Source organism: Neopelma chrysocephalum, unplaced genomic scaffold (assembly GCF_003984885.1).
Source record: "Neopelma chrysocephalum unplaced genomic scaffold, ASM398488v2 Primary Assembly neopelma1_25, whole genome shotgun sequence".
NCBI lineage: Eukaryota > Metazoa > Chordata > Aves > Passeriformes > Pipridae > Neopelma > Neopelma chrysocephalum.
The window spans coordinates 14,228,298-14,255,459 of NW_020897694.1; the positions used below are offsets into that span (position 1 = coordinate 14,228,298).

Genomic DNA, 27,162 nt, shown 5'->3' on the forward strand with positions numbered 1-27,162 from the left:
GGAAGCGGCGCCCCCGTCGCCGCGGTGATGTCGTGCGGCCGCTCCGCCCCCGCCGCGCTGAGGGGAGGCGGAAGCGCGCGCGCGCGTGTTACCGCAGCCGCCGCCGGTCGGGGTGTGTGGAGGCTGCCCCGGGGACCCGCCGAGTTGGGTCAACGCCCCCCGCAGTTACGGCTCTGCAGCTCGGGGCATCCGGTGGGCAGAACAGCATCCCCCCTTTCTGAACCGCCCCGCCTGCCGTGGGGAAGGGAGGGGGTTGTGACCCCGGAGAGCCCCCGCGGGGGGCAGCCCCGCTGTCGCTGCCCGGGCTCCGAGCGCGGTGTCTCCTCTCTCGGCAGGGCTCTGAGCAGCGCCGTCTGTGAGAAACAACCGTGATCTGTGCTGGGGGGTTGTAAAAGTCCGTGTGGCTGCTGGGTCAACCAACCTGGTAAGAACAGTGCAGCTACTGCTGCTGGGAAGGCAGTCAGTGTTTGAAAGTGTGTAGCCGGGTAGGGATCGGCCTCTTCTCCCAGGCAAGTAAGGACAGGCCGAGAGGACACGGTCTTAAGCTGCACCAGGGGAGGCTTAAGTTGGACATTAGGAGAAATTTCTTCACAGAAAGGATGATTAGACTTCGAAATGGACTGCCCAGGGAGGTGGTGGACTCACTGTCGCTGGAGGTGTTTAAGGGAAGACTGGATGTGACGCTGAGTGCCATGTTTAGTTGACAAGATGCTGTTCGGTCATAGGTTGGACTCGATGGTCTCAGAGATCTTTTCCAACCTAAGTGATTCTGTGATGAAAGTATTCTTTTACCCTTTTATCCAGAAAGTCTGGTTATGCCTCTTACGGTATGTTCTCTGATGTAGTATATGCCTCGTGGGTGTCCTGAGTTTTTGGTGCATGCACTTCTGACAGCTTACACATCTTTGTTTATCATACTAGTAAGCTAGATTCACACTGGTATTTATCTTATTGTGGTCAAAACCCTTGTTGATAGTTGTTTAGCAAGAGAGTCCTTAGGCAACTGCCCTCTTCAGAGCTTGTCAAAATGTTTTTCTCGGGTGAAAAAAAAATAAATAGCGATACTGAGGAGCATTACTTGCTTAGTGGTCTAGTTTAACTGGTTAATTTTTCATAACGATATAATGCCTTTCATTTGTTTTGATTCTTGCTGTTAACTCTTCAAGGGGCTCATCTCAAAGTATAGCTTAAAAAAAGCTTTGCAAATAGTGGAAGAAAATGTCGCAAGAAAGCTCTAAGGAAATCAAGAAAGTAAACATTTCTAGCTCCTTGGAATCTGAAGATATTAGCTTAGAAACCACAATGCCAACTGATGATGTTTCTTCCTCTGAAGAGAAAGAAGGTACTGTAAAAATCACTAAGCAGCTAATTGAACGGAAGGAGTTGCTCCATAACCTTCAGCTGCTTAAAATAGAATTATCTCAAAGAAACTTGATGATTGACAACTTGAAAGTGGAATATTTGACCAAGGTAAGGAGTATTTCTCCTTTCATTATATAGTCTTTTGTTGGTTTTGGTGCTTTTAGAGTATGGTAGAAACTTCTGTTCTGAAAAAATTTCTTTGAATTGCATGATGGAAGCCTGCTTAGGTGGTTTGGGGGTTTTCTTTGGTGTGTTTTGTTTGGGTTCTTTAATGAGAAGAAAAGGAAACAAAGATATGGGAAACTTAGCTGACTTATCCAAGTCATTATAAATAAATGAGATTAGTACTACCTTTTCTAAATACAAAGGAAAAACACCTGTTTCCTTTCAGAAATGAAGAATAATTTTGTCGCTGATGTTGGCAGCTTAATAGGGCTTTGAACATGAACTTGCGGAATACTAGAAAAAGCGATCTGAATACAAATTAATTATCTGTTAATAAAGATGTGGCTAGAATATACCAGCATGCTAATAGTAGATTGTGTTGTGCACAGCTTCCTCTAAGATGCATGAAATTAAGAAAGGCATAAAAGCTTTGCCACATTTTTACAACCTACTGTATACTAACTGTGGCTTTCATTGGCTTGTTGCTCTGAGTTTAAGCCTAATTTGAAAGTCACTGAACAAGTAGATATTTGATTGAAAAAGACCTAATTAAGAACTAAGTCTTATTTTATTTTTATTTTATTGGGACAAAGTCCGTATCATATTCAATGAAGCCTTAGCATATTTAGAGGTTTTGTTAGACAGTCGTTGTTGCACTTCCCAAAACATTGGGCTATTCACTTTTTTCTCTCAAGTTGTTCTTTTTTGTAAAATATTTTTTGAAAATTACTAAGGTAACTTTTCTTCATTTTATACTTACATTCTTTATATTTAGATCGAGGAGCTAGAAGAGAAGCTTAATGATGCAATCCATCAAAAGCAGCTGTTGTCTTTACGACTGGATAGTCAGTTGGCATTACAGCAAGAAGATGCTAGGTATGATGGAAGTAAAATTAAGAACTTCATCTTTTACTGTCCAATAATTAATTTAAATTTGTATAAATAAGTTATTAACAGAAGCAGATAATTGTTAATTGCAGGAATAGGATTTCTTTTGCAGATTATATTAGTATTTTCATTCTAAATATGTAATTTGCATATTTAATTTACATATAAGTAAATTTGAATTAAACTCTCACTGGCTGAAGTTTGTGGTTTTGGTTTTATTGTTACCTTGATTAAACATTTAATAGTAAAGAGGAATACAAATGTTCTTAAAACCAAAAGGAGTAGGCAGAGGGAGCAGAATTTCCATCAGTTTAAATTAAATTTTTAATAACTGTAGAGTAGATGACTTGGGAAAGGTAAGGGAATAATGTTTAGCATTTCCAGTCAAGATTGCAGATTTGTCAGAAATGCTTTCAGTTGATGATGTAGAAACTCACTTTCCATCGTAGTTTTCTGAAATATTTTTAGTTAATCTGTAGCTGAAAAATAGACTGGCTAGAAGGCTTCTCCAAACTGCTTTGTCAATTAAATGTTTTAAAACACCTGTGAAGGAAGAGCATTATTTACATAGTCTCATGTTACAGTAAAGGATGCACCACGTTACAAATGTGGCTAATTCAAAATCATTCTGTAGTAATGCTAGAAGAGATTTAGGGATGTGAAGCCAGACCTGAGATTAGTTACAGCAGAGTTTTTCAGCTAAGAGCAGCTGTTTGTGTCAGAAAAACGTCTGTCGCTCTGTATGCTTAGTTCCACCACAGTGGAATATTTTTATGTTGGCCATACTTGAGTTATCTCGAGTACTCAGTAAAAATGTACTGATGTGCAAACTGTTATTAACAGGCATAAAAAAGTTGAACTACTTTCCTTTCCCCAGTCTTTCCATTAGTTGTCTTGACAGTCTTTTACTTCAATTTTCATCCCCATTTAATAGAATTGTACATATTAAAGAATATGTCCTTGTGTGACTGCTTTGCTCAGACTTTCTGTTGTCTTTTTTAAACCAGTGGGGCAGATGTCACCTTGTAGTATTAGCTAGTATTTTTTATATTACTTCTTAAATAGTGCAGGAATGACTGTGTTGTAAAGAATTATTTCATTGGGATATGTTTTCAAGAGTTATAGCTTAAAGCCTCCAAAAAAGTAGGTCGGTCATCTTTGATTTGAGAGGGACTCCTTGTCAAGAACTGTAGTAATAGGACAAGGAGTAAGGGGTAGAAATTGAAAGAGGGGAAATTTAGGTTAGATATTAGGAAGAAATTATTTACTGTGAGGGTGGTGAGACACTGGAACAGGTTGCCCAGGGAGGTTGTGGATGCCCCAACTCTGGCAGTGTTCAAAGACAGGTTGGATGGGGCTCTGAGCAGCATGGTCTAGTGGGAGATGTCCCTGCCCATGGCAGGGGGGATTGGGACCTGGATGACCTTTAAAAGTCCGTTCCAATCCCTTAACATTCTACGATTCTATGATTTGAATAAAATAAACTAAACACTTTGAAACATCGTTAAGTGATGTGCAGTTTCTCTTGCTGTGTAATACCTTGTCACTGGTGATAATAGTAGTGGTGGTGTTTTAAGGCTGAAAGTAAGGTTACTTGTTTTAATGTAATGGTGTTTGGTTTGTTTGTTGGTTGGTTTTTTTAGAAGGACCCCAACATGTTACACTTGTTAGAAAACGAGGGGTTGTGTGTGAAATAGACCATGAGCACCCATGTGCTGAAACTTGATTAAACACAAGTTGAAGTTACTATTGTTTTATTTGGTGATGTAGTAGTCCATTGGGGATTTTGTGGAAATATTTTCTGCTTTTTCGTGTTTTAACCTTTTGATTGGTAAATTAAGATTTATTTAAAAATTCAAGTCAGCATATGTGGAGATTGTCACTTCTCAGATTCAGCTTTGTGTTGTCAGTGACTATAAAGTTCCTGTTTTTTTATATATACTGTGTCTGATATGGTAGTGTAACCATGGTGGTGTACACTCTTGTGCTAGTTAACTAATCTGTGTAAATTTTCCCCTTTGCAAAATGAACAAAACTCACTCCTTTCCCAGGGTATTCGAAGCTTTGTCACTTGTGTTACTCACTACTTAATGTCTTCTTTTTTCAAATGTTTTCAAATCAATCATGAAGAAAACATCAGGCTCTAATGAAACAAGAAATGGAAACTGTTTTATTGAGACAGAAGCAGCTGGAGGAAACAAATCATCAGTTGAGGGAGAGGGCTGGAAATATTCGACATAGCTTGAGAGATTTGGAATTAACAGATGATTGCTATGAGAAGCTAAAGTCTCTTCCTGAAGATCAGCTTTCTATCTCTGAATATGTTTCTGTGAGTATTTTGTTTTGTATTAGTTTAAAATATAGGCTGTATCCTTGCAGCAAGTAGGTGAGCAGGCGTATAGGTGCTTGGCTGCTGGGCAGGGTTAACCCACCACAAACTGTAAATTGATTTATTTTTTTTTTTAGAATTAAAGGGATGTTCATGGAGTAGAAGCCAGTCTATAATCCTAGAATTCTTATTCATCCCTAGCTAGAAATGAAGGACCTTCAGAGGAAGATGTGCTTCTGGATTGGTCCGTTACGACTGCATTCCAGTAAAGAGGGGAATCTCAGACTGATGTTTTAAAAAGAACCTTACCTTTCCCTCACACTTTCCATCTGGCCTTTTCCTATTTGACCAAACACAGGAGATTGTGTACCTTAAATTGTCATTCTTATCTAAAGGATGATCTTGCAAAAGTATCTTTTAAGAAGTTCCAAAACTTGGACTTTTGAAAGCAGCAGGAAGGGCTTGGGCCCTTCTGCATTATTACGCCCTAGATTTCTACTGTACCTGCTGCCCTCTACAGAAGTATTTGAGGACAGTTCGTTGATTCATGCACCACAGTGGTTTAAAAAGCAATATTTTTAACAGAAATGGAAATCTGCATCAACTTGCTTGAAATTGGCGTGCAGGAAGTTGAGGACTTCGGGAGCTGGTTGACAGTCTCTACAAAAGACTATGTAGCCAGGCAGGACAGATACCAGGAGTTAGTAACCTTGTCAGCTGCTCTAAGTGGAGCTGTCACAGCACAATTAGGGTGCTTAGATTGTGAGTAGAAGGAGGGGAGTCTCAAAAAGATATGTAGTGGGAGAGATGAGTAGCAGCCACCCTCTACCCTTAACCTCCCTTTCTTTTCCTTTTGTGTTCAACAAGTAAATGCTACTTATGTCTGTGCCAAAAACTCTACTACTTATGTGTTCAGTGAAGCCCCTTTCTTCTTTACATGTCACTTTTTTCTTTTGAAGAAGTGACCTTTTTGGCTGATTTTATTTTTTTTTTCCCCTCAAAGAAGGCATTCTAAAGATGTGGTAAAATGCTGTTTGCTGCTTCTTCTCTTAGCAAGAGGATTAGTGTGAACCTGAAAGTATCAGTTAAGCTTGGTGGTTGTTTATCATTACTTTGAATTATTCAGCTGCTGCAGATGCTGGGTGGCTACAGAATTATTTTGCTTATCCTGTCTGTACATCCATTTGGCTTCTGACAGCTAGGTAAAGGATGTTGAAAGGAATGTTGTTTTCTGCTTTGCTTGCCTAAGGAAGAATTTGTATTTCTCAGACATTTAAAATTTCTGGCTCCAGACTAACAGTATAGTCTACTGATATTAGGGTAAAATTTTCCTTGGCAAGAAAGGGTCCTGCTTAGACAACTTGAGCAAGACATTTTCAGACTTTTTTTTTTTTTAATAAGTTATAAAATACCGCCTTTCAATCTTCAGGGTAGAAGTAAACATGTATACAATACTTAGACTTTGTTTGAAACCTGGTAAAATGGAACAACAGCAGGAAGAGCTTAAATTGACATTTTTGTATATAGAGATATTTCAAGTTTAAAATACTGGAATTAAAGCAAATGTGAGATGTTTTTTACTGTTCTTCCACAAAGGGGTGGAGTAATGACATGTTAGAACGAGGACTAGGTAGTATTTAATGATGACAACTGAAAAATTGTGTTTTAAGAATCTTTCTCTGAAAATCATGCTTTTCTGGTTTTTGAACTTAAAAGTAAAAATTCAGATTTTTTAAACTTTTTTTTTACCACTTAAAAGAATGATGTTTTTAGAAAAGTGTATGCAAAATTTTAAAGTACTTCAGGCCATTAAGTATTTTGGCTGCCAAGCACCAGTTCAGTTTGTTCAGTAAAGTGAACCTCTTGTGTATTCTGTCATAAAAAAAAAAAAATTGCAGCAAGTTGTTTAAAAACAGTATCTGCAAATTCTGTTTGATCTTATTTTAATTGCTGTGTCTTTCAGATGTATGATTTTGCTAACTACAGCTCAGTTGCTGTTTGTCTAAGGCGGCGGTTAACTGATCCAACTGCTTTCACATAACTTCATTTAACAGAAGTCAACTTTTTCATCCTCTGTACCCACCCATTTTTAGGTTAATTCTAGTTTTCCATAAAACGTGGTGGGCACATGCAAAGAGTTTTTTTAAAATTGCCTGGAAAATAGTAACTCTTTGCTTATAGCACATTGATATAAACCTGTAATTTCTAAGATATGTTTTGGAAATCCCATTTACAGTAATTTGTTTCTGCTCTGTTGAGTTGGCAAGAGGCAATGTGTGCTTTGACTGTTGAGTTCCATGAATGTTTATTGGTCATCAAACTAGCTAAATAACAGCAACACTTGAATTTCTGCTACAACCTCAACCTCATCTGCTGCATTCATTTGCACTTTCTCGTTACCACGTAATTATCTTTTCTTAGGAGGGCTGTGCAAATACATTTATTCTTGATACTTGTATCCCATGATATCTTGGTTTCTACTGGGAAATCTGTTTTAAGGTAGTTGTGGTTTGAGAAGTAAATGTGGCATGATAGCATAAGTTAGGTTTCCTAGGGAAATTGCAGTAAAAACACAAGAGCTTACTGGAAAAGCAGGTGTGAAAAAAATACAATTATTTAAATGTTTACCAATTAGTGATAATCAAGGTTATTTTTTTCTATTAAGAATGACTAATTGAATCATCAGATGCTACAGTTAAAACTAAAAATACTGATTTTCCAGTCATGTTGCGCACTTGCCTTACTGTATAAAGCAAACTACATCTATGTTTACATGGCAAATTTCCATGGCTTCTGTGTTTTTAGAATTGTATGCTGTCAATTATATGAAATACACCTGAAACTTTCCTTTGTCTTCTGCTACTTACAGGTAGCAAAACTGAGACCTGTCTTCGTTCTGCATGGAAGTGTACTACACGTTGCTATTGAATGGTCACTTTATTTATGCTTTCTTGCTTGTATTCTTTAATCATATATCAAACAAAGCATTAGTGATGGAGGGTACGCAGTAGCTTTTGCATGAAAACAGTACCTAATTATCTATTCTTTCTACCATCCCCCAAAACCAACATTTTAAGGTATTAAGTTAATCAAAGAGTGATAACCTCTGTGTATGTGTGGGGGGTGTATACCAAAAAAGCTTTCTTTTTTGTTTTGTCTCTTTTTACTTTTTACTACTGACTTTGTGGTTTTACTACTTATTTTCTAGTCTTTTTTTCTTGGTCAGTAGAAATGTTCTGAAAAAGTTTTATGGATGTGAGACTTAAAATGCCTATTACTAAAGTGGGGGAAGAGAGGAGTATGTGTTGCAGATTTTAATTTATTTTTAATCCTTTTACAAGGATTTTTTGGTCTTAGTTTAGCGGAGTCGAGTCTTTCAGAGGCCTAGTTGCCTGATGCAGCTGAATCCATATAACAAGATGTTACTGCTGAAGGTGTGTGTGTGGGGGGGTGTCACAGTTCTTCCTGGTTATGTGCTGTTCCTGCTTTCCTGCACTGGCTCTTGCATTTTTCTTGGTGCAAATTCAGCACACTGAACTGGCAGAAAACAAAAATTAACCTCTCACCATTTCTACACACCTCATAAAAGTTTATGTTGGCTTGGGGGAAGTTAGCAAGTTAAGTTGATTATTGCTAAATAGGTTTTTGGTTTGTTTGGGTTTCGCTTTTTTCTCTTTTTTACACTATTAATCAAATAGGCTCTAGGTTTGACACAAATAAGTGCATGGGGCCATGTGGTTCATTAGCAACTTTTTTTTGTTTGTTTGTTTGGGAAGCCTGACTTGGAGCTGCCTTAGTTGAACAGCAATGTAATCTTTACCTTTATTCCTCTCTTTTGTTCAGTGCCAAACATATTTTGATTATTTCTTAGCTGATGCTGTCAAAGGTTGAAGAAAGATGCTGGTTTTGCTGTAACGTTTCCTTCACTGCACCCCAACTCCCCAACCAGGTTTCTGTTGTGCACTAGAAATAACTTCGTGAATTATTGCCGTAAAATGTTGAGCTGATTTGTTTTTAGGATTATAGTTTTGCAATTGCAATTTTGTTAGTCTCAATTTTGAATATATATCTTGTTCTTCTAGGTCCGATTTTATGAAGTAGTCCATTCCTTAAGAAAAGAGCTAAGTGATCTACAGATGAAAAAGGGGAGTCTAACAGAAGAACTAAGTGGGTACAAATCCCAACTGAAGTCTCTGACAGAGGTCTGTACTTCTTAGTTATCTCAGTTAAGAAACTGTGTAAATATGTATATTGTGAAAACCTCATTCTCCAAATCATTATTCAGGTATAAGATATAGAAGCTTTTTCCTGTACAAAAGTTACTGGGGGAAAAGAGGGCAGAGAGGGAGGAAGGGAGGGAAAGGAAAAACATGGTATGTACATTTCTGTATAATAGCTAATTTTATGCCATGGCTACCCTGCAAGATGCACTCATGAGACTGTTCAGGGTACTCTCTTACCAGCTGTCTGGTGCTTTCTGAGGGCAAGGTTCAAGGTGGGGAAGCTGAGACAGGAGATCCACCCAGCAGCAGGTGAAGACACCATGATGATTCAGTGTATAGTTTTTGAGATGTGATGTCTTGGTAGTAATTTGCTTCACCTTTTATATTAATGATATAAAACCAGATTTTTAATAATTCTTTATGGTTGCATTTTCTTTGCTATGCTTTTCAACTTTTTATATTTTAATTTTCCTATTTATTTCTGTACTAAAGAGAAAGATAATTTGATTCCAAGTAAAGGCTAAACACCAGAAGTAGAGAAACAAATTACATAAATATATTTAATTTTTATTTTCAAAGAGCAAAGGAGTTGAAACAGTATAAGAAGAATTTTGTTTTTAAAGTATTTCTAGTATTTTTAGCATGTATATAGCTAGGGTAATTTGCATTTTAGCTTAGTTCCACATAAATGTGGAGTTGGGATAACATAGTTTCAGGTACCCATAATATATTTATCAAAGTCATGGCTATCAGGGACTTTAAATGCCACTGTCATTTTACTACTTCTGAGGCTATTTTTTTATTTATCACCTTTTTCTGCCTCTGAAATTTACTTATGGAATTATCAAGTGTAAGGAGAAATTATTTACATAAGATTATCTTGTGAAATTATTTTCATTTCTCTTTTGGATTGAATTAGAAAAAGTAGTCAATAAAATGTGTGCATTTATGTGGTTCAGCATTATTTTGTATTATCTCTGGTCATAACTGAGATTAAATTAATCCTGTTCATTTTGTCTTACATAAGCATTTTCCTTCATTGTACACTTAATATGCTCTGATTTAATAAAATTATTCAGAAGGATTTAACCTTCTGAGATTTGACTGGCATCTATATTAATTTGCTGAAGCAAATTAACAAGACGGTAGATAACAATAATTAAAGCTGTGCTAGAAACAATTTTCTCGGTTTGACCTTTAATACAGAAACTTCCAGTTTTGTTCTTTTTACACCACATGGTGGCAGTGTCCACCTTTCCCATTGATCTATTTTTCCAAGTTTGAAATATGCTGTGCTTTGCTTTTATCTCTGCAAAAGAAGCACTAGAATGTTGCCTGTGTTGAACTGAGGTGCTTCTTTAAATGCCTATACCCTATTTACATGCTTAAAATGAGAGGCAATTAGTAAAAATTAATAAGTCTCTAGGAAAAAAAAATCAGGGAAGAGATCCAGATGTTGAAATGTCACAAAATTCTCAGGTTTCAGATAAGATCCATTACTACAGTTCTTCAATAGGTACAAAAAAACACCCAAACCCAAATCTTTATCCTATATGTTACACACAGCAGTGGTGTGGTTTGGGTATTTAATGAAAAGTGACCTGATATGAGGTATTTTTAAGAGTCTCTGTAGTTTGATTCTGGCAAGTTCAGATTTGACCTTGTGACTTGGTAAGTGTCACTGTAACAAGGTGCCTCAGGCTGTTTCAGATATTAAGTGAAGAGGAGCATCATCAGTATGTGAAGGTACTTTAGAATCTGTAATGTACTTGGTACACTGAAGCTGGCATGCCTATCATCTCTTGCAGTTTATGAGGAAGTGATTTCAAGGGGTACTGCTGGGGTAACTTATTTATTTGAGCTCCTTCAATAAGGTCAAACTTTATTGCAAGGAAATTTATCAGTGGGAAATAAAGTTTTGTTAATAGCCTTACCTAAGCTCTTATACTCTTCTTTACTGGAGGTGTGTTTTGGTTTTGTTGTTTTTTTTTTTTTTGGTATTTCAATCATTCTTTTTTTCCAGGTACGTGAAACATGGTTGCTTAAGTTTCTTGCCTGTCATTTAATAATTTATACTCTTTGAAACCTTCTTCTGGGTTTCCATTCCTGTCATTTTAAGTTTTCTCCAACCACTGCAATATTTCTGTTTTCTACATGGCTTATCAACAAAGTACCTGTTCTGAGTTTAAAGCTTCTTCAGGAAACTAATAATACAGACATTTGAAATACAAAATCATTGAAGTCAAGACAATTTTTTTTTTGTTTTTTCATTGTGAGAATAAACCGCTTCCTACAATAAGCATTCGTGGTTTTTTTCTACTGTTGCAGATAATTAAGGCTCTTCCTAATGAGTTTCAACATGGGTTTTTTCCCTCTTTGTGGAACATGGAAAGAACAAAAAATATGTTTAGCCCAAATCTTTCTATTAACTACTAATGGCTTAGGCAGGGGGGATTTTGCTGGCTTTTCTCATTGTTCATGGCTGACTGTCTAGATCTGAGTAAGTTCTATGCATGTAAATATTCACCCAGAAATAAGGTTATGAGGTATATGAGAGAATTAGTTCTAGGCTCATAGGAAAGTCTATCTAGCCAACAAACAATTGAAAAAGTTTGAAGGAAATTTCAAACTTAATATGTTAAGTCAACTCTAGGAAAGTTTAAATGTGAAATGAATTCATCAAATAAGGCAACCATTGCCCGACATCAGTTCTGGGTTTTTGTGACAGGATGGCTGTATTCCTTTAATTTGGTCAAGGGAGATGAGCTGTAATTTTACTCTTCTTGTTTCATGGTGTGAATGTAAGAGACTTTATTTTGTTTTCTCTATCATGAGCCTTTATATACTGTTTTGTGAGAAAATAAAGCAGACCAGTTTTATTCTCTGAATGCTGTTATGATAAGCCAGTATTCTGGCTCAGTATTGGTTATATAAAATCAGGTATTCAAACCCATTAAATCTTTTTTTGCTACATGGTGCTATTTTTTTTTTCCTGGAGGGTGGAAGGGAACCATACCAAAGAAAAACCAATCATACTTGGTTTTGGCATGACAGACCTGGCCTGACCTTGTTAGTGCAGTGGCCTGATATTGTGGCCTCTCAGCCAACTGAGCTTATAAGCAGCTGTACCAGATAGGAAGCTTGATTCTGTAGAAATTGAATTGTCATTGTATCCTTCTAGAAACTAATCTTCTAAGACTTGACAAATCCACTTGTTCATCTCTAGGCAAATCATTAATTCGTTTGTATTAGAAAAACTTTTATTTCTGACTTTAGGGCATGAAACGCATCTTCTGAATGTTTGCCACCTTTATTTGTACTCAAGGTGTATAAAAATATATTTTGTTTGTTCATAAAGGGGAAGGAAGTCCTAAGTGTGTGTTAGCCTCTGTTAGCACTCATTTAATTCTTAGTGTGCTGAAAAGTGAGACCACTAAAACTCTTGACTTTGTAAATTTCTCTTGTTGACTGTGTGTAGCTGCTCATAGCACTTAATCAAAGGCTGCTGAATCTGTAACACAGACCCAGCAGGGCGAGGAGCTGCTTCTAACAACTGGTAGCAGAAAATAGTGTGTGAAGACTGGTTTCTAGCACTGGAACATAGTTTGATAAACACAGCTAGTGTCAAAAGATATTTGTTGACTCTTTCTGTTTTTAAAATGGTAAGTATAAGTGGTTCTGCTGTACAGCTGCTAAGTTAATGGCTCTCTGTGCACAATTATTGCATCTGGTTCTAGGTACAGCAGTCACAGACCAGGAGGAGGTGGTGGAACTGGTAAAATGATGCTCTTATATTACAGTGCTGACTGACTTGTTACTAAATGTGTAGTACAGGCTCGTTGTACAGTGCTTAGTACTTCAAGTTTAAGTAATGTTGGCACCACCACCTTTGGAGGTACAGATAGAAAAGGAAGTCCAGCTATAGTGGTGTATTACCAGGAGCTTCCTAGAAACAAAACCAGCTTCTGATGTGTGTGTTCCCATGCAGAACATCAGTTTACTATTTTAAGAGTTGTTTGCTTCCAAAGTGGTCAGAACCTTCCCTCAAACAGATGTAATTTACTACTCACAAGTTGCTCTCAAGACTGAGAGAGAGTCTGGGAAGGAAACCTTCCTTTTCTTTATAGCTCTAGAAGACTTAAATATTGCTTTCTTCTTCTGGCTAGGAGTTTCTTGGCAGTGTTTTCCTGGAATTCGGTCTCGATACAGGTTTATCAGGGCTTCCTTTCCTCAGTTATTTTTCCTGTAAAGTTGTCTTCAGGACTTGCAATAAAATTTATAGTATGACAGTATCTAAAACCTATGGTTAGCCTAAAGAGAAAGCTGGTTATGTATAGGACAAAGATCTCTTCTAAGACTTTGTCTCCGAATCAGGATTAGTAGCTGTCAAGTTTTGCTGGACATAACTAACAGTTTTCTCTCTGATAATGTTTTCCAGCTGGAGGAAAAGCCCATCTATAGTCTTCAAAGAATAAACTAAGCTTTTGCACTCAAAGGATCAGTTGGCACTAGATATATCTGAATGTTAGAAAACTGTGGCTGTTCTTGGTACTCCAGAAGGACTGTGATCCCTCAGATTTCTCCTAAAGTTTGCATATATGTAAAGACTGCAGTCTAGAACACTTCCCCAACCCCCTGACACCACTTCTTTCAGGCAGTGCCTTGATTACTTGGTCTTCATAACTCTCTCTAGAAAGGACAGATGAGGCCTCAGTCTTAGATGAGGTACATGCTTTTTTTCCTCCCATTCATTGTTCTTAATATTGTTTAGGAAAAAAAGCTGCAAAGAAGATCCTCTACCAGTAACTATGAGCTTGAGGGAGCAGTTTAACATTTCGAAGACTCAAAGAAATTATGTATCTATGAAGGTTGAATTTTCTGTCCAATATCTTTCTAACTCTTTCGATACATAGCTGTGGCTCATTGACTGCAGACTGTTCAGAAGTACCAAATGGTTTAATTATACTGCTCTGTAATGAAATGATCTCAAGGATCCTTTTTGCCTGAGAATATTTCACTGGAGATTCTAGTAAGCTCAGATCTAGAGAAAGAGCTTTTTTTTCCCCCTACTTTCTTTTGCTATAGAAGCACTTAGGCCAGAGCTTTTCTTTCTTACTTTCCTTGCAGAGTTTCTCTATTTTGGAGTAGCTCAACAGTTTTGTTTCTAATTTTTGTGGGCAGATAGTAACCCATCTACAATTCTTGGCAGATTATCAATTTCATATCAATATACTAGAGATGTCTTATTCATCCAGTTATGTATAGCTTCTTCCTGACATTTGAGCAGTTGTATTCCAATAAATGCTGTATTTACCAATAGTTTTTGAATGCAGACTGTGTAAACAATTAAAGCAAAATGTCATCTTTAGCAAGGAGCAGCACCTCATCCAAGTAACTTGAGGGAATTGGTTTTCACATCACAATAATACAGTAGCTTTGTATTTGTCGAGGGCCTTTAGGTACCTTAGTATATGAACAAAATGCTGGCCTGTGTAAGTGATTCTTCAAAGATAAAGATCTTTTTAAAAAAGCTTTTTAAAAGCAGGATCACTTTCTTCCGCAGGGTTATCTGTAGACAGTGTGAAGAAGTCATGCTACTTCTGCTTGATTGGCTGATTAATCTTTTCCCTGCATTTCTGTTTATCTTCTTATCCCTGAAGGCTTTTTGAAAGATCAGCTAATCCCTACCATGTATTAGGTGTCACTTTGTTCAAAAAATATGTCACCTAGTTTTTGTACTTGCAATTGAGGTAGATGTTCATTTTGGTGACTGCTGTAAACTGCTGTTCATTCCAGATTGAGGATAACAGTGAAGCTCAATATCATTAAACTGAGGTCTGCCATTAGGTCTTTAGTTTCTCTACCAGTTTGGGTTTTAAGTGGTGCAGAATCTTCTTGCTTGAAACATCTATATGTTGACAGTGTTTATAAACCAAATTGAAGCACTTCTTGGTAGGGACTGGTTCACATGCTTTGTAGAAAGTACCTGAACTGGTTAATACTGGTTCTCTTAAACAGCTCTGTCAAGAATTTCTTTGGGCAATGTTTGCCTGTCTGTCTCACAGAGGACAGGTTTGGTTTCTTGTTTGTTTTAACCATCTCATCAGTCTGAGTTGCTGCTCTCTGCAGTAGCAAAGAATTTGTAAGAAACTGAAGAAAAACCATGTGGTGTTGGAATTATTATTGCAATCACATCCAGTGTGAGGAAGCACTGTTTTTCCTTTAATTATTTGGATGTTTGTGTGCTTACTTAGGTTGTTTTTATTTATTGGTATTTGCAGGACCTCATTCCTGTACTTGAAAGTACTGTACTTGTACAGTACTGTACTGTATCTTGATTCTTTTATAAGCCCCTTTTTTACTTCAGCAGGACAAAGCTGTTCATCAAGACTTTCAAGCAAGCTCTTGAAGATAAATTGAAAGATAAAGCTGTTCCATTGCAGATATCTTAAAATCAGTTTAGGATATATGGACATTGTTATAAACTAAATTAACTTCATTACATGCAAAGCAAACCTTATTCTTCCTAAGCACAGGCAGCCTGATTGTATGTCTTTAAGATGTGTTGCTATGGAAGTCCAGAAGCTTGTGTATCTGCTACCTGGATTTATACATACCATACAGATTTTTTTTGTGTTAGCCTATTTACAGCCTAGAACAACTATTAGCTTTGAACGTTTCTTCATGTGATTAAAATACTTTGACACCTTAAAATTAGGTAGATGAAAAACAGTGACCTGTGCGGTATAATTAGCGTTTCTTCAGAAATTATATTAAATCTTTAAAAAACAAACATAACAAACCCACATACTTAAGGTATATCATAGTATCACTTTTCAAAAGCAGAATTTAACTTCCCTTCCCTGAAGTTACCATATTGTTACATGACATTAATAACTGATTTGTTAAATAAAATTCAAAACTAAGTTTGTGGCTGAGGTACTAGAAGGAACTAATTTTGTAGATATTTAACTGTTCTGTTAATTGGTGCTTTAAAGCTGTTTATGAAAAATTTGTCCAGAGATTACCCAACTTAATTTTATAATTTAGGTAGTTGTCTTCTAGCTGCCAGATGTGTAATACTGTAGGAGCTTCAGTAGCCCACTCAGTGAAGAGTGTATGAATTCCGACTTGATACTAGCAGCAGTATAACACAGGGTATCCACAGAAGAATTTTATTCTAAACTTAATCTTTCGATTTGCACTTAAATGTTAAGTGCCCTTACTAACGTTTCCTGTTGCAAAGTGAGTCATGTTTGCACTGCAACAGCAGGGTAGTCTCACCATTATGTTAGGGATTTGAAACTCTAGCTAACTTGTGGACAACAGCTTTTAAAAATGTCTGACAGAGACTTTACTGCTACAATGATGCCATTTTTATAAATAATGACATGTTAGTTGATTTAAGAAGAAAGTGTTCTATAGTGGTAATTTGCTGAATGTATATCTGTTAATTAGGGTAAACATAAAAATAAGCCATATACATACCAGTATATGTTAGGATGAGTAACAGTCATGTCTTTAAATGATGTGTTTTTAATGATTGACCATCCAGAACTGTCTTTCTTGTTGTTGTGATTTTTGAGATTGTGACCTAATGTGATTTTGGTTAAAGTGAAAATGACTAGGCTTGTGAAATATATTAAAAAAATAATTCTTTTTTATTAACAGAATAGTTACAGTATGTTTAGTAGCTTAGGGAGCTTTTCTGTAGTGTCATACAAGTATTTAGGTGTGTTTTTTCAAGAAGGCTTTCTGTCAGTCTTTCAGTTGATGGTGCCTGTGAAGTTGATCAGAGTGTCTTTGTGTCATACGCTCTATATAGGCTATTGCCCTAGATGGCTGTATATATGAGAGTTATGTGTCTTGGAAGTTGTGCTAATAGACAAATGCATTACAAAAAATAGGCACATTAATCAAGTATTTATATATAGAGGATAACTTCCTGCTCCAGCTGGTAAATGAGCTTACCGGGGGTGGGGCCCCGCTAGACTTGCTGTTCACAAAGAGGGGCTGGTGGGAGATGTGGTGGTGGGAGGCTGTCTGGGGCACAGACAGAGTTTCAATAGAGTTTTCAATACTCAAGGACGCAAAGAAGGCCATCAGTAAAACGTCTACACTGGACATCCAGAGGGCAGATTTCGGCCTACTCAGAAGACTGGTTCAGAGTGTACCCTGGGAAACAACCCTTGAAAACAAAGGGGTCCAGGAGGGATGGACATGCTCCAGGAAGCAAGTCTTGAATGCACAGGAGCAGGCTGTCCCAGTGTGCTGAAAGGCAAACCGGCGGGGAAGATGACTGGTCTGGCTGAACAGGGAGATTACGAAGGAAATTAGGGGAAAAAAGAGAGCCTACCAACTATGGAAAAAAGGGCTGGCTACTCATGAAGAGTTTAGGAATCTAGTTAGGTCATGTAGAAAGAAAATTAGAGAGACAAAGGCACACTTTGAACTCAATCTAGCCACTTCTGTTAGGGATAATAAGAAGTGCTTCTACAAATACATCAATAGCAAAAGGAGGGGCAAGGAAAACCTCCATTCTTTGTTGAACATGGGGGGAACATAGTCACCAAAGATGAGGAAAAAGCTGAGGTACTTAACACCTTCTTTGCCTCAGTTTCCAACAGTAAGACAGGTTGTCCTCAGGACAACTGGCTTCTGAAACTGGTATACAGAGACAGGAAGCCGAATAGCCCCCCTGTAATCCAGGAGGAAACAGTTAGCCACCTGCTGAGCCACTTGGATCCTCACAAGGCTATGGGACCAGATGGGATCCACCCAAGGGTGATGAGGGAGCTGGCGGTTATGGAGCAGATCATCCTAAGTGCAGTCACACAACACCTACAGGATGGACAAGGGATCAGACCCAGCCAGCACGGGTTTAGGAAGGGCAAGTCCTGTCTGACCAACCTGATCTCCTTTTAGGATCAGGTGACCTGCCTGGTGGATGAGGGGAAGGCTGTGGATGTGGTCTATCAGGACTTCTGCAAAGCCTTTGACACCGTCTCTGACAGCATACTCCTGAAAAAGCTGGCAGCCCACGGCTTGGACAGGGGCACTCTGTGCTGGGTTAGGAACTGGCTGGAGGGCTGGGCCCAGAGAGTGCTAGTGAACGGTGCTGCATCCAGTTGGCACCCGGTCACTAGTGGTGTCCCCCAGGGATCAGTGTTGGACCCAGTTCTATTTAATATCTTTATTGATGGTCTGGATGAGGGGATTGAGTCCACCATTAGCAAATTTGCAGGTGACACCAATTTGGGGGGGAAGGGTTGATCTACTGGAAGGCAGGATGGCCCTGCAGAGGGACCTGGACAAGCTGGAGAGATGGGCTGATTCCAGTGGGATGAGGTTGAACAAGGCCAAGTGCCGGGTCCTGCACTTTGGCCACAACAACCCCCTGCAGCGCTATAGGCTGGGCACAGTGTGGCTGGAGAGCAGCCAGGCAGAAAGGGACCTGGGAGTTTGGATCCACAGGAAGCTGAACATGAGCCAGCAGTGTGCCCAGGTGGCCAAGAAGGCCAATGGCATCCTGGCCTGTGTCAGGAACAGTGTGGCAACAGGACCAGGGAAGTGATTCTTCACTTGTGCTCAGCACTGGTGAGGCCACACCTGGAGTACTGTGTCCAGTTCTGGGCCCCTCAGTTCAGGAAGGATATTGAGGTGCTGGAGCAGGTCTAGAGAAGAGCAAGAAGTTTGGTGAAGGGACTGGAGCACAAGTCCTGTGAGGAGAGGCTGAGGGAACTGGGGTGGTTTAGCCTGGAGAAGAGGAGGCTCAGGGGAGAGCTCATCACTCTCTACAACTACCTGAAAGGAGGTTGTAGCCAAGTGGGGGTTGGTCTCTTCTCCCAGGCAGCCAGCAGTAGGACAAGAGGACATGGTCTTAAGCTCTACCAGAGGAGGTTTAGCTTGGATATTAGGAAGAAATTTTTTAGAGACAGAGTAATCAGGCATTGGAACGGGCTGCCCAGGGAAGTGGTGGATTCACTGTCCCTGGAGATTTTTAGGATGAGACTGGATGTGGCACTTAGTGCCATGGTCTAGTAACCACATCAGTGTTGGATCAAGGGTTGGACTTTACGATCTCGGAGGTCTTTTCCAACCTGGTTGATTTTATGATTCTATTTATAATAAGATAAAAATAAGTTGAGTATCGGTATCGCTGGTTACTTTGTGAAGTGTACTAAATTTCCAAATACTGAGACAAATGAAAATACTACCGTGTAAATATTCGTAAAAGATATTCACAAAACTTAGTTTGTAATTGCTTTAAGTAAATAGCAATGTAGCTGTGATCATTTCAAAATGTCTTACTTTCTAGAACTATGAAGATGAGAGGAAGAGTCGGTCAGAGCTTGAGGTTAGATGCCAGCGTTTAACACTGGAACTGGCTGATACCAAGCAGATGATTCAGCAAGGTGATTACAGACAAGAGAACTATGATAAAGTAAAATCGTAAGTATCTCTATAATTCAAGTGTTAAAATAACATACAAATATTAATAGATAAACATTAACCTTGATTGACTAGAGATTTTAATTTTATTTTTGACTTGTGCACACCACAGATATTTTTTCTTTCCTCAGTCCACTAATGGTTCAATTATCTCCTGTAGTATATTGCAGACATAAAACGAACAACATTTTGAAAACTGATGCATGAAATTATCTTCCTAAAAGTTTATATTTTGAGATTTACTGTGTTTTCAGAAGAGCCTAGCAGTCTCTTTGCAACTAAGGAAGTGGGAGCTGTTGATGCCAAGCATCTTGGAACAAGTACTCTTTTTTTCCTAGTTTAAAAGTAGAGTTCTAACAAAAGGCCGTATGCTCTACTCTGTGGTGCCTACAGAGTGAATTAAGAGGGTAGGACCTTGGGAATTAATATTTACAATTTAAGATATTCTCGTAGTCATAAATTTGAAAGGGCTGTTATGAGAAGTCTTTGTCAGACAATCTTAGGATTACCTTAGTGGATTGGTTTAACTGCAGGAAGTTCCAGCATGTTTGTTTTTAATAATACAGATTTTGCAGTTCTAGCCAAAAAACAATTGCAAAATAGTGAAAATGAATTTCTTATAAATACACTCATAGACATATACTTCACAATCCAGCTCCCAAATGGCTTTTTTAGTGTGTTTGCAAGTACAAGAAATCTCGCCTTTGGCACATTTGTTGGGAAATGGATTCAAAAATGGGAATTATAAATAGAAAACACCCTGCCAGCTCCTTAGTTATTCGTACAGAATGAACTCAGGCAGAGTTACTGACAAAAATGACTTTGCCACGAAGTCATTTGAAGGAGAATCTGTCTTCTGGATTCACGGCTCTTCTGGTTCACAGCTATATGTACTAAGACAACCTTGGAATCTACCTGGCAGCTTGTTACAAATAGGATGGACTGATCCTATGGCTTGCTTCCTATGTGCAACTGCATCTTAATAAGTGGATTGTATTAACGTTCATGTGAATGGCCCCAGTGTTTAGCAGTGTGCATTTAAAATAGTCTTGAGTTGAGAAAAGCATGAATGAATGTGCCAAAACTATATATGAGAGAGTAGGTTGTATTCATCTGTGTAGGCACAGATGAAGGGGAGGGGAGAGCACTGTTGGCATGACTGTTTGAGGGAGGATATTTGGGAACACTTCAGGAGTTAATCACTTCCAGGTTTGTTTCTGCCTTTAAAACATGCTATGTCAAATCTTCTAGTTCTGCTGCCCTACAAGTTATCTCAGTTTTAAAGCTATGCTATACTTAATATAAATTTGGTTAACTTTTTTCCAAACTGCAAGCTCATACTGGCTAATTCATTTCCCTGTTCTGACAGGGTTAGAGTGGAGACACAGAGATGCTTCTTTGTGCATATGGAAAGCACTCTTTTTCAGGACACTAACATAATTTTTGCAGCTGTGTCATGTATATTTTAAACATGAGTAGTACAACCCTCTCTGGTATCAAGGGACTGTATACAAAGGAGAACAGCAACTGAGTACAAGTATATATTTCTTTCTGTTTGGTTAGGAAGATGGGAATGAACTTTCTTCACTTTTTCGTCAGGCTTCAATATCTGCAAAAGATTCAAGAGAATGTCGTGGAAAATAACGTCAAAAGCTTGGTAAAGCTAAAGCTATGGATAAGGGTACTTGCAGTTCATTGCTAAGAAGGGACCCCAAAGTTACACTAAAGAAGAATAATCAGAGGAGGATGAAATAATTTAGGATGGGAATTGAAGATTATTGTAATAGAACTTTCTTTGTTTCTAAATATTTAAATAATCCTAAATTGTTTCATATAATAAGATACTGTTCTAGGTGTTAATAACTGAAAAAGTAAGATTATCAGTAACTGCCCTATGGAAGAAGTCAGCGTCATGAACTGAAATAAGGTTGAGAAATTACAAATGCACAGGAATCTTGTTCATTACACTTAATGCATCTAATAGTTTCACTTTGTTTTAACAGTGAACGTGATGTATTTGAGCACGAATTATCAGAACTCAGAAGAAAATATGAAATATTAGAGGTGTCATACAAAGCACAAGCTAAAGAAAGAAATGACTTAGCAAAAGAGGTAAATATAAAGTTCTTACTTTAGTAATTGTGTATTTCTTCACCTCAGGAATTTGATTCTTTGTCTAATCAAGTCTGTCAGGATCATGGAATAATTTAATTAGAATGGTCCTCAGGAGACCAACTGCTCCAACCTTCCCATGCAATGCAGAAAAAGATTAGGTCAGGTTGCTTAAGGCTTTGTCAAGTTTTTAATATCTCCAAGGATGGAGATTGCACAGCCTTTTCGACAATCTGTTCCAGTATTTGTTTGCCTTCTTTGTGAAAATGTTTTTATAAAAGCTAATGAGAGTTATTGCAGCTTTTTTCTGTTGCATCTTGTCCTGTTGCTATGTACTGCCAAGAGTCTGGATCTTTCTACGTATTCCACTTGGATAAGTGAAGATATCAGTAGGATTTTCCTTGACCAGATTTCTCTTCTAAAGGCTGAAAAAACCTCCAAACATTTCTCTCAACCCGTTTTGCATCGTGTGCTGCATTCCACGACTGTCTTGGTAGAGCTCTTCTGGTCTCTGCCAGAGAATAAATGCCTCTTCAGGTGCAGAGGGGTTCTTATCTTTGTTAGAATTCTGGTGAGTTGTGATCCAGAAAGGTCAGTCATTTTACTCAAATCTCAGCCATTAGCATTCTGGTAACACTAGTTTTGCACAGGAGAATACATTTCTGCTTCTCCAAGGACATTCCAAGAGCCAGAGGCCTGTCAGATCAAAAGAAATGCCCCTTGCTGCTTCTCTGTTCAATAATTCATTCATCCAAGAGTCACGAATTGTGTGCAGTGATGGACATGTATGATAACTTTTGGGTCAAGGGACTCAGAAAGAAACGTTTGTAGAGAATGTTTCCAAGTTCACTGCCTTGATCTATAGGACTTGCGATGGTTTATACCAGTACAAGCTTCCATTACTCAGTATCCACTTTCACTATTTCCGCATCAAATTGTTCATAGGGAGGATTACCTCACTGAACCTCCAGGATGAATTTTTCACCTTAAGTAAGCTAATTAGGATGGAATCATCCAAAACTATTAGCATTGCTAAGGGATTTTCCCATTCCTGTCTTGTAGGTGTAACTTTGCAGTAGCTTTTCAGGAGGGAGAATAGACTTTTACTGAATCCCAAGAAAGAAAGAAACCTTTTCAGTTTATATCGTACTTGACTTATTATCAGGTGGTTTGTAGCTCAGTGCAACTTGAATGCGAACGTAAGACTATTTTTAAGCTGTGCTTTTGAACAGAAATTATTCCAGGAAACACCAAAAGAAATAGAGGAAATAATGGATTAACTGTTCTGAAATAATTTATGAATTTATTTTTTATTATCATTTGAAAGGCACTGCATGAGAAGGTTGTTCTTGTCTTCTGCATTGGCTCAGGGAAGAATAATATGGAGGATTTTTGTGTGTTAACACTTCAGCAGCCGATTACATGAAACAGATTCCTCCTGAAAGTATCCAGGAGAGATTGTGTTCCTTAGTGTCTCTGTATAACAATATTACACATAAAATAGTGGCTATAATTTCCACTTCAAAGATGGTACTGCTTTGCCTAATTTTACAGGTAGACGTAGAGATTGTCAGAAACGTTAGGGAAAAAACTGAGTTTCTGCTAGAAAATACCTTTTATATTCTGCACTTTGATATTAATCTGAAGGCTTTGTTAGGCTGTTTATTCTTCAGTGTTCTATCACTGTTAGAGGACATCAAAAGGCAAGTTTGTTCTCCACATATAACAGTGGCCAAAAAAGTATTGTCGTGTACCTCGTTTGTATGTACTCATCAAATACTGTAGTATAGCAAAAACAATGGCTTTTTGATTAACTTTATACTAAATTAATGTGAGAGTGAATAAAAGTAGCACTAATCTCCTGGAAGGTCCTGCTGGTTTTTATGTATACTGATGTAGCATCAAAAAGTCCTGGATTGGAGGAGCATCCAATTGTAAGTGTTTGACAGAGTATTTGTTCTGGGGGGGGGGACTAATTATAGGAGCAGTAACTGCTTTTTTTCTTCATGCAGTAATCCAGGATGTCTGTTCACTGTGTATATATATATATATATAACCTGTTACTTGGAGAGAGAGCACGGTTATGTTTTTCTCACAGAAGAGAGTTAAAATGAAATTGCAAATATGTGTACATAGGTTACATACTTACCTTGAAGTTCATGTTAAAGTGTTCTTTTTAATACCATTTATAGCTGGCAACCATACAACAATCCCTCAACTTGTTGCAAAAAGATAAAGATTATCTTAATCGCCAGAACATGGAGCTTAGTGTTCGCTGTGCACATGAAGAAGATCGTCTTGAAAGACTTCAGATTCAGCTAGAGGATGCCAAAAAAGCTAGGGAAGAAATGTATGAAAAATATGTTACATCCAGGCAAGTTATCGTGTGTTCACTTTTATCTGTAGCAAGTTATTTAATTGTTTTCCCTTGTTTCTTGCACAAATCCTGTTTCATTAATTTTATTTTTCAGAAAGCAAGTCCATATATATTTAACTAGAAGCAGAAACAGTTTTCTTGGGTCTTAATGTGTATCAGGAAAATTTTTTTAAAACTTTGATATAAGACCATAGTAGTGAAGATGTCAGCATTGAAAATTTATGGCAGTTAATCTCTTAGGTTTACACAGAAATTTAGAAAGGTAACTGTAGTTATTCACTTAAAAGAGACTAAAACTCTTTAAAGTGCATATGTTACATATTTGACCTCCTACCACCACAAATTACCTTTATTAAAAGCAGGAGTATTTGATAGACAGTCAATTATTATTGCAGAATAAAATATACAGTTGTCACAAATGTTAAATATAGTATATTTTGTATCAGCTACTAGAGCTATCAGTCTTTCATATCTTGAGCTTCAATACAGATTCTCTAAGTGTAGCCTTGGGAAATAGATCTATCATTGTATGCTAGCCACTGCTGAATAGCATCGAATCTCTATGCTCTTTGCGTAGAGATGGGATGGGATTTCGAACAGGAAACATTACTCTACTCAGCTACATGTCTTGCTACATGTGTAATGCTGTACTACAAAATTTCATAGAATCATAGTTGGAAGGGACCCATAAGGAATATTGAATCTAACTCTCTGCTTCTTGCAGGACTATCCAATACTAAATCGTATGACTAAGAGCGTCATCCGATTCAAAGTTATCTAGTTCATGTTATTTCCCTACGGCTAGATGCCAAAAGATATTTTTTCAATGTATATCCCAAAATTACATCAAATGTTTGCCTATATGTACTGCATTAATGAAAATAAACCTATTTTTTGGTTAGTAGTGTCCTTAAAAGGACGCCTGTGGATTGAATGATTAAGCTAAGAGTATGAGGTAGGTTCAGCATCTCTTCAGCCTCTTCCTTGTGTTTGAATCAAGAAGATGGAACTGAAAATAATATCTGTAAATCTTGTGTCCTTGTATAACTAAAATGCAGTGTGCTAATATGACTCTCCTGTAATACAACTAAAATACGAAGTGTTATTTAAGGGAAAGAAGGCCACTGGATTGAAATGATTAGCTATGAGTTCTAGCCCATATCAGAACTGTTTAAAATACTATTTTTCCTTTCAGTGCAGTCATTTCAAGCTTTTTAATTTGTTTTGCATGTTTATATCTCAGAACTATGTTCACATGGAACTTCTACATTTTAAATAAATTTTTAAATTCTAGTTTTAAATGGTGTTTTAAGAAGTCATGTACATCTGAGCAGTCTTCCTCTAGAATGCTGTTTATTTGGCAAATAAATTAGAGAGGTACAAAAGTAGACAAGAAAAAAAGGTACCAGCTAATGGATATTCTGCAGTCCTCAGTGGTTTCTGGAGGTGACACCAGTGTGGGTAATAAACTTCTATTTGCTACATTTTGAAGAATTTGAGACTTTTTAGTGCTTTCTTCACATCTGGATCTCTTTGAGCTGCTGTAATTCAGGCATGAAGATGAATAAAGCAAATCCAGGTATCTATTTTCAGAAATAAAGAGTAAGTCACCTTCTGGTCACTGTCAGAACTGCTGGCATTGGGGCAATTAGAAAATTACAGACTTCAGGAAACAGGAGGCATTAACGTGCCAAATTTTTAAAAAGACACATTTTGAAATAGGTTGAGATTGTGGCACGACAATTCACCTGCAGCTTATAGCTACAGTTCTTAGGAATCCATATGTAAGCACAGACCAACAAAAATTATTTCCCTTTATATGTGTAATCTTAAAACACAGTTCATTTTTGCATTGCAATACTCAGATCATGTTTAGTTTATTCACAATATAGATCCTTATTAGTAACAGCCCTGGAAAGAAGCTCTTTTAAGGTCTGCAACCTCAAGAAGACACAACAACTTGATGAGGCAAACCATTTCTAAAAACTGTAACAACAGGTCAGGAATAAAAATTACAAAGGGACTTTTTACAAGGGCATGTAGTGATAGGACAAAGGGGAATGGCTTCAAACTGACAGTAGGTTTAGATTAGATATTAAGAAGAAATTCTTCATTGTGAGCGTGGTGAGGCACTGAAACAGGCTTCTCAGAGAGGTTGTGGATGCTCCGTCCCTGGAGGTGTTCAAGGCCAGGTTGGTCTAGTGAAAGGTGTCCCTGCCCATGACAGGGGGCTTGGAACTAGATATCTTTAGGGTCCATCTCAACCCAAACCATTCTGTCATGATTCTCTAATTCTTAAAGATGATCCTTTGCTTAGGCAGCAACTCATTTGGTGTTTATTTAAATGCATTGACAGGACAGTCAAGCTATGTAATCGGAACATGCGCTTTACTATACCATGTGTTTATTTTAGTCCTCATAAAGATAAGCATCACTTTGAACTGTCTTATGGTGACATCACTGTGGATGTTCATGACTTTTCCAGATACTTCTAATTTTTTCAGTGAACCCTCCTGACTTTTAGCTGTCTTGCCATGGGAGGGAAGGTGTAATTTCTGCAAAGTCAGAAATTTTTTTTTGCCAAGTAGTAATGGTAATAGGAAATTGTCTAAGTACCAAGAAAATGGTAATGCTCATTGATCCCGCACATAAGAATTGTATCCTTATGTTTTGATTGTCAACATTCTTTTCTTCGCTTTTTTTCTTCATATTGAGCCATATAACACATAAAGAACACAAAGTTTCTAATGGGGGGACGCTTGCATTCCAATACAGCATGTTTTTTGGTTGGGTTTTGGTTTGGTTCTTTTTTTTTCCTGATAAACCTCTCAATTGTGTCCAAGATCTTCATACGTTATTTGCTGTAGTGCAGCGCAACTGGGGAAGGAGATGAAAAAAATTTACTTTTACCTTGAAGGGTGAGCTGAAATTCAGGGTCTCAATAAGAGGAAAACAGGAAAATCTGACAGCAAGCTTTCTGATATTTCAATATTTTAGTTAATATGAAAAAGTTTTTGGCTAGCTCAAGTACAGATTTCTGAAAACTGTGGACTGTCACACAATTGGAAATCAGAAGAAATCTAAGACCTTTTATGGTTGTAAATGCACATTTCTTCATAATATGCTTTTGTTTCCAAACCTGTAATTTCTAGTAGTTGCTTCATTGCTGATTGATTATTCTTGAACATTAATTAGATGCTATAAAATTTTGATATTCCTTAGCTGTTAAGTACTTACAACATAAACCTTTTTTT

General features: G+C 37.6%; 1 protein-coding gene across 6 annotated transcripts in view; it reads left to right on the forward strand.

The window, feature by feature from the left end:
• PIBF1 (progesterone immunomodulatory binding factor 1) overlaps positions 1 to 27,162 on the forward strand; it is a 113,558-nt gene that overhangs the window by 517 nt on the left and 85,879 nt on the right. For 2 of the 6 annotated variants that reach the window (XM_027674525.1, XM_027674527.1), the window contains exons 1-8: positions 112 to 424; positions 1,167 to 1,470; positions 2,303 to 2,403; positions 4,546 to 4,744; positions 8,827 to 8,946; positions 19,286 to 19,419; positions 21,423 to 21,531; positions 23,724 to 23,905. In XM_027674525.1, coding sequence (XP_027530326.1) covers positions 1,219 to 1,470; positions 2,303 to 2,403; positions 4,546 to 4,744; positions 8,827 to 8,946; positions 19,286 to 19,419; positions 21,423 to 21,531; positions 23,724 to 23,905 — 1,097 coding nt within the window. In that variant the 5' untranslated portion in view covers positions 112 to 424; positions 1,167 to 1,218. Of the gene's footprint in view, positions 1 to 98; positions 425 to 1,166; positions 1,471 to 2,302; positions 2,404 to 4,545; positions 4,745 to 8,826; positions 8,947 to 19,285; positions 19,420 to 21,422; positions 21,532 to 23,723; positions 23,906 to 27,162 lie in introns of those variants that run through there. The other 4 variants (XM_027674522.1, XM_027674523.1, XM_027674521.1 and 1 more) reach the window with 4 other exon arrangements.